Here is an 8317-nt window from a genome sequence, read left to right as displayed (position 1 = left end):
CGGCCCGTGCCCGAGGAGTGGCCAGCAAAAGCTGCGCGCTTCCCAACCCACGCCCCATCTACCCGGTCGCATCTACCACTTGCCCCGCTTTTCCCGGATGCCGCTGCCGGGATGGACGCGGTCAAGTAAAGTCTACCGCGCGGGCCCACCCGTGTCCTTCCCCGGCGCGTAGCCTACGTACGTGCGCTAGCCGCTAGGGCATGGCTGGATCCAGGGTGCCTCCAGCCCAGCTGTCGCGCGACGAGACCCAAATCCACCCCGCGCCGCATTTACTTCGCCCGACGCGCCTGCCAAGCCAGCCAGCCGGCACGGCACTTGCCCGTTGGACGCCACTTACTTCTACCACCACCAGCCTGTCACGCTACCTCCCTCGCCCGTATAAATACGGCCAACCCCCAGTGCCCAATCCATCAACCATCCCAATCCATCCAGCTCGCCTCCAAGCAAGCACTCGAGCTCACTCAGCTCCCCACACTCCACTCCACTGAGCAGCAAGAAATCAGCTCGTGAGCAAGATCGTTGCGCGATGAAGACGGCAGTCGCGCTCGGCGTTCTCGCCGCAATGGCATGCCTGGCCGCGGTGGCGCAGGCCGGCAACTTCCTCCAGGACGCCGAGATGACCTGGGGCGACGGCCGCGGCAAGGTGGTCGACGGCGGCCGCGGGCTCGACCTCACCCTCGACAGGACCTCCGGCTCAGGCTTCCAGTCCAAGGCCGAGTACCTCTTCGGCAAGATCGACATGCAGATCAAGCTCGTCCCCGGCAACTCCGCCGGAACTGTCACCACCTTCTACGTACGTCACCTTCCATTCATTCCCCATTACATTTCAATGTGCATTTCAGAGTCGAGTGGCTGAATGTGAAGCTGATGCTTGTTTTCTCTGGATGTACGTGCAGCTGTCGTCCCAGGGGTCGGCGCACGACGAGATCGACTTCGAGTTCCTGGGCAACGTCACCGGCGAACCCTACACGCTGCACACCAACGTCTTCGCCAAGGGGGAGGGCAAGCGGGAGCAGCAGTTCAGGCTCTGGTTCGACCCCACCAAGGCCTTCCACACCTACTCCATCGTATGGAACCCGCAGCACGTCATGTGAGTCCTCTTCAATCTTTGCATTTTTCTTCTTGGGAGACAGAGCCCCATGGTGTTTGAGTTGTCGCTGACGGAAAATGTTTCCCCTTCCTCGTGCTGCAGCTTCGCGGTGGACGGCACGCCGATCAGGGACTTCAAGAACCACGAGGCGCGGGGGGTGTCCTTCCCCAAGAACCAGCCCATGCGCCTCTACGCCAGCCTCTGGAACGCCGACGACTGGGCCACGCAGGGCGGCCGCGTCAAGACGGACTGGTCCCACGCACCCTTCGTCGCGTCCTTCCGCGGATTCAGCGCCGACGCATGCGTCATGTCCGGCGGCGCGCAGCGATGCCCCGCCGGCACCATGGACGCCTCCGGCACAGCTAGCAGCTGGTGGAACCAGGAGCTCAGCGACATGAGCTACCGCCGCATGCGCTGGGTCCAGAGGAAGTTCATGATCTACAACTACTGCACTGACCCCAAGCGCATCGCAGAGGGACTCCCCGCAGAGTGCAAGATCCGTCTCAGGTCCAAGTGATGAGGATGGCATGGCTTGGCCCGTCATGGCCGACAGTGTGTCGCAAGCGATCATCATGGTGTAAATGGTGTACTACTAGTATGCATATCGCATTCTTTCATTTCTTTTTGTAATACGGGGTCCTTCGATGTAATCAAGTTCTATATTAGTGAGTTCCTTCTAGAGTCCTGAGTCGATGTGTTCTTTATCGTACGTTCTATGTGCGGGGCTGAGGAGCAACCGGCCACAAGGCAGCCAAATTGGGCACACGCTAGGACATAGATCTGGACCGCTGTGGCAGAAAAACCTTATCCGGTTAACAATATCTATTTTAAATGGGGAAAGGCATGTGCAAGGAACACAATTCATACTCGGAGGAGGACAAACATTCGTATTACTCTTGAAGTACCAAAAAATTAGGTATTTCTAATTCAGCATTAGATAAAGCGAACCTTGGCAACGCTGGGTTTTCACCTCAAGTTTATCCCTGAGTACGTGCATCTCGAAGAACGGTATTTATGAGCACGGTCGAAAAATAGGTTCAGGCACTTGTCTAGCGGTCTGACGCAAATATACCAGTTTTCGGAATAACACAAATGTGCCTCAAATTTGCGGGCGCTTCGGCTGTACCACTTGCGCGTGGTGCAGCCTTCGCCATCAATATCATGCATCGTCTTTTGCAGCCTTCGCCATCCGGCTGTACCACTTGCGCGTGGTGCAGCCTTCGCCACCAATATCACGCATCGTCTTTAGCGACCACGACGTAATGTCTTACGGAAGGCGGTTGGCCTTCTGTGTAGTGGCATGTGGTTTCGTGTCCCGCACCCATCTTTGAAAGGGCACCGACAACATTCTACCATCGCCCACACCTCCATGGCCCTATTGATCTATTTCCGGCCCCTCTTGCACCCACCACGCCGACAGCCACAGCGTGTCGCCGCAACACCAGGGGGAAGAAGAGAAACGACGAGGAGGCGTCCTCATCGCAGGCAGCGAATGAGGGCAAACCACGGATCAAGGCCCCCCTTCTTACCCCCATCGCTTGGGTGCTCTACGACAACTGACAATCGTGCGAGGGCTAGACCGACGTGCACCTGCCTGGGGGGTGGCGTCTCTACACGGCGCGGGTGCCCACCCCCAGTTCCCCATTCTTCCCCGGAGCGGTGTGAAGAGATCCGCCGCAGGCGTGCCATTCTCCTATCGGACCTCCGCGTTGACTCCTACATCGCCGTCGACTCCCTCATTTGGGACACCTACTACCGTCGGCACATAGTGCTCGACAAGCGCGGAAGGCGGGATTCCTCGGCGATAAGGACTACAACTTGGGCCCGCCTCCATGTACGCGGCGACAATTGCCACGTACACTGCCACCTCCATCGCCTCTGGCGCCCCACGAAACGCGGGACGACTCCGAGGACTTCGTTGCCAGCGTCTTCCATGAAATCCAGATGGCATAGCAGGAGGGCAGGAAAATCGAGCTGCTGAAGGAACTAACGAGGAGGAGGTGACGAGGCTAGGCATCCTCGTATCGGAGATGCCGCAGCCGCCGCAGATTATGCCCCGGTACGCTGTCGAGCACATGTCGGCAGGCCTGTCTGAGGAAGAGGCCTTAAACCTGGCACTGTTGGCCTCGATGCCACCTCCTGCGCCGCCTCTGCCCTCGTGAGCACTAGCGCCGCTCCACCTCCACCGGCCTTTGCTCCGCTGGTTCCCAACTCGACATGGGGGATCCCGGACCTCATCGATCTGACCAGGTGCCCAACGACAGCGGGGAGTACGCTAGGGTTTAGGCCATGGCCTTTTTATATTTTCATGTTTTTTTATTTTTCACGCCATGTAAATATTTTTATCAATAAATTTTTGTTTGGGAATAGTGAAATGCGTCGGGCTGCTGGGCACCCCAGACGCAAACGATCAATCGTGCACCGAATGCCAATTTCGTGTCCGCGGCCCGACGCAAACGGACGCGGTCAAGTAAAGTCTACCGCGCGGGCCTACCCGTCCTCCCCGGTGGAGGAAATTGCACGTACCAGCAATCCTTGGGGAGATTGTTGCAAGGACCAGCGACTCAAAACTTCCCGTCGGCGTTTCTTCCCGTCGGCGCAGCTATCCTGTCACTTGCCAGGACTTGGCAGCCGTTAGGAAGTAGCCGATGGCCTTGCCGTCAGCCTAGCCTGCCACGCGATCCAGGAGGGCGTCCCAGTCGACTTATACACCGACGACAGTGCCGCCAGCCTAGGTTTGAATGTACGCCGACGGCACTGCCACGACACTGTGAAACACATTGAGAAAATTGCTACAAGGTTGCCTCTACAAATCCTAGTCCAAGGGATGGATTACTCCATACTCGTCACATGAGTAACGCAACGAAGATGGATGTGAAGAACAATTGTGGATTACTCCATACTCGTGCTCCTTACTTCTGGTTGGCAAATCGAAGGCATCGGGAAAGGGTGGTAGCCGTACAACACGTATTGGTCTAACATGTGCGGTCCTAGGGGAGGGGGACGGTCTCATCCCTATGTGCCCTTAGACAAGGCTTCATGGTGAAAGATCGAGATGTCGCCTAGAGGGGGGGGGGGGGGGGGGGGGGTGAATAGGCAATTAAAAACTCTTGCAGATTTGTCTTGTAAGAATGCGGAATTAAACTAACGTTTAGTTTACAAGCGCAAACCCTAAATATGGTAAGCTCAACTAAGTGTAACAATAGCAACTAGAGCTAAGCAAGATAGGCACAAGATATATGTAGCACAAGTGATAGCAAGATATATGTACTTCAAGCACGATGGCTATCACAAGGAAAGAGAGCTCGGGTATAGAAATAACCGAGACACGCGGAGACGAGGATGTATTCCCGTGTTCCCTTCCTTTGCAAGAAGGTACGTCACGTTTGGAGGAGTGGAGGTCCCACGAAGGATTCCCCGCACCACGAAGGCTCACCCTATTCTCCGAACCACACCCACGAAGGATAATGGCTCTTTCCTTATGGTTAGCTTTTCCTCCGCTCCGGAGATGGCAAACTCCACAACCACTTCACAAGCTCCACGAAGGAGAAGCCCGGGCCCCTTCACAATCTTCCACGAAGAGATCACCGGGGCACCAACCAAGCCAACTAGGAGGTCTCCCTCCAAGAGTAACAAGCTCACGGTCTCTCACTCGAACTAATCATGGTGGAGAGCTCAACACTATGCAATGATGCATAGCAAGAACACGAGAGGTGTTCAAGTCCTTCACACTCAAATCCCACCCAAACAACAAATGCTAGGATGAGAGTGGAGATGAAGAACAATGGGAAAAGTCAACAAAAGACTCCAAGATCTAGATCCCAAGAGTTCCCCTCACTTAGAGGAGAAATGGATTGGTGGAAGTGTAGATCTAGATCTCCTCTCTTATATCCCTCAAGAATGAGCAAGAATCATGGGGGGTGACAAGAGAGAGAGTAAGTTCTTCAAAGGCAACAATGGAGGAGAGAGAATGGGAAGAACTAACTTGCTCAAGGTGGAAGAAGGGCTATTTATAGCTAGGGAGCAAATATAACCGTTGGGGAAAAAGAAATGTGAAAATCGCAGGAAAAACGGGCCAGAAAAGTGGCCCAGCCGGCTGCCAGGCCGGCTGACCGGAACTGCTGCTGAGGAGGCTGGCTGGGCGTCCGGTCGGGCCGGCCCAGCAACCGGATGGGGCGGCGCGCCGCCCTGGGCGGCGGATAGCCCAGGCCATGCGCGGGCGGGGCAGGCCGCGTGGGCTGAGCGGCGGTGAGGCGGCCCCGGCCGAGGAAACCGGTCGGGCCGGGGGCGCGCCGGGCGGGCCGGTCATGGGCCAGAGGCCACTGGACCCGACCCGGCAGGCACCAGTGCCAACCCCGGCGCGGACCGGGTGGGCCGGTGGCTGGTCCGGTCTGGCCGGCCGGTCGGCTGGCCCCCTTTTTCTTTTATTTTTATTTTTATTCTTTTCCCCTTTTTCCTTTTTTCTTTAATAACAAATGCTCCCGAACTCCGATTCGAATGAAACCAATTTTGTTTGGAAGATAACAACAAATGCTATCCCATAGAAAGTGAAAACTCAAGAATCTGTAGGAGGGGATTTTATCATGAATATAAAAGATAGATACTTATATCATGAATAACCGGTAAAATCACCCAACCTCGAAAATGCAATAGAAGATGCATGCGAACTCCGTTTTCGATGAACTTGGGCTTGTTGTAAAGCTAGCAACAAGCTCAAGAACCTCACACCGAGAAACACCAAGAAGCAATAAGGATATGCATGTAGGGATTCGTAGCATAGAAAACAAAAAATTTCCTACCGCGAGAACGCAATCCAAGCCAAGATGCAATCTAGAAGATGGGAGCAACGAGGGGATGAACGAGACTAACCCTTGAAGATTTCCAAAGCCTACAAGAGGAGGCTCTCGTTGCTGCGGTAGACGATCACTTGCCGCTTTCAAAAGCGCGTAGAAGATCTTGACGGTGCCACAATCTGGCAGCACCTCCGTACTCGGTCACACGTTCGGTGTTGATGACGACGTCCTTCTCCCCGTTCCAGCGGGCAGCGGAAGTAGTAGATCCTCCTCGGAATCCCGACAGCATGACGGCGTGGTGGCGGTGTAGATGGAGATCTCCGGCGGAGCTTCGCTAAGCATATGCGGGAGAGGTGGTGGAGGAGAGGTAGCTAGGGTTTGGGGAGAGGGGGCTTGGGCGCCGGCCCTCAAAGGGGTGCGGCCAAGGCTGAGCCAAGAGTGGCCGGCCACCCTCCCTTTGTCCCTCATTATATAGGTGGAAGCCCCAAGAGTTGTAGTCCAAGTCTTCGAATAAGACCCCAACACTAAAAACTCCCATAGGTGGGGACTCCCACCTTTTCCTTAGGTGGGATGGCCGGCCACCTATGGTGGAGTCCACCTGGGACTCCACCCCTTAGGGTTTGGCCGGCCATGCAAGGTGGAGTCCCTCCGGGACTCCACTTTCCATGTTGATTTCTTCCGGACTTTTCTAGAACCTTCTAGAACCTGCCATAAATGCACCGGATCATTTCCAAACTTGGAATATGACTTCCTATATATGAATCTTATTCTCCGGACCATTCTGGACCTCCTCGTGATGTCCTGGATCCCATCCGAGACTCCAAACAAAGCTTCGAACTCCATTCCATATTCCATATCTACTTAAACGACATCAAACCTTAAGTGTGTCACCCTACGGTTCGCGAACTATGTAGACATGGTTGAGACTTCTCTCTGACCAATAATCAATAGCGGGATCTGGAGATCCATAATGGCTCCCACATATTCAACGATGACTTTAGTGATCGAATGAACCATTCACATACGATACCAATTCCCTTTGTCACGCGATATTTTACTTGTCCGAGGTTTGATCATCGGTATCACTCTATACCTTGTTCAACCTCGTCTCCTGACAAGTACTCTTTACTCGTACCGTGGTATGTGGTCTCTTATGAACTTATTCATATGCTTGCAAGACATTAGACGACATTCCACCGAGAGGGCCCAGAGTATATCTATCCATCATCGGGATGGAAAAATCCCACTGTTGATCCATATGCCTCAACTTATACTTTCCGGATACTTAATCCCACCTTTATAACCACCCATTTACGCAGTGGCGTTTGATGTAATCAAAGTACCTTTCCGGTATAAGTGATTTACATGATCTCATGGTCATAAGGACTAGGTAACTATGTATCGAAAGCTTATAGCAAATAACTTAATGACGTGATCTTATGCTACAATTATTTGGGTGTGTCCATTATATCATTCACATAATGACATAACCTTGTTATTAATAACATCCAATGTTCATGATCATGAAACGATGATCATCTATTAATCAACAAGCTAGTTATACAAGAGGCTTACTAGGGACTCCTTGTTGTTCACATAACACACATGTATCAATGTTTCGGTTAATACAATTATAGCATGGTATGTAAACATTATCATAAACTCAAAGATATATTATAATAACCATTTTATTATTGCCTCTTGGGCATATCTCCAACAGTCTCCCACTTGCACTAGAGTCAATAATCTAGTTTACATTTGTAAAGATATAACACCTTGGCCTTCCAGTGCTTTATCATGTTTTGCTCACGGGAGAGGTTTTAGTTAACGGATCTGACATGCTCAGAAACGTATGTATTTTGTAATTCATTTGCGTCTCAATGCATCACTCATTTCCAAATGAGTCGGCATTAAATATGTTTGGTCTTCTGGTGGAACCTTAATTCCGCGGTATGAAATATGTCACTAATATTGTCATACACAATATAGCTTCAACGTTCTGACTCTGTCGGAACTACACCAAGTTCTCAAAGAACCTTTTGACTTAACATCCTTTGTCATTGTTAAAACAATGACATAGTCTGCCTTCTTTTGTAGAATCCGTCACAATATTTAGAACTCTTCTAAATCTAGCATAGACAACTTCTAGCTCATTGTGCTACCTTTTAAAACAACACTTAGTCTAATTTGAGATTGAAATTTTATTTTCATATGTGACAAAACAACTATCAGTGCAACACCTTACAGCGATTTGTTTGTCATTTCTCCATACAAAACTATACATATATATCCTTGGTTCTTCTTAAGTACTCAAGAATATTCTTACTGTTTTTCAATGATCATCATATGAATCATTCTGGTACATGCTCATAACACTTTTACAGGACATCTGATTGTGTACATATTATTCGTGATCTATAATCACTCATGTGTT

At 51.7% G+C, this 8317-nt stretch overlaps 1 protein-coding gene across 1 annotated transcript; it reads left to right on the top strand.

Moving 5' to 3' along the window:
* The first annotated feature begins 413 nt into the window (after positions 1-413).
* LOC127312422 (probable xyloglucan endotransglucosylase/hydrolase protein 23) lies at positions 414-1771 on the top strand. The gene is made up of 3 exons (XM_051342958.2): positions 414-793; positions 897-1090; positions 1193-1771. Exons 1-3 carry the CDS (start codon positions 527-529, stop codon positions 1605-1607), a joined length of 876 nt encoding a protein of 291 aa, XP_051198918.1. The 5' UTR covers positions 414-526; the 3' UTR covers positions 1608-1771.
* Positions 1772-8317: the final 6546 nt, after the last annotated feature.

The sequence above is a fragment of the Lolium perenne genome, chromosome 7, assembly GCF_019359855.2.
Source record: "Lolium perenne isolate Kyuss_39 chromosome 7, Kyuss_2.0, whole genome shotgun sequence".
Classification (NCBI taxonomy): Eukaryota; Viridiplantae; Streptophyta; class Magnoliopsida; order Poales; family Poaceae; genus Lolium; species Lolium perenne.
The sequence above is the reverse complement of the archived record's forward strand: the minus strand, read 5'-3'. Positions and strand labels throughout refer to the sequence as shown.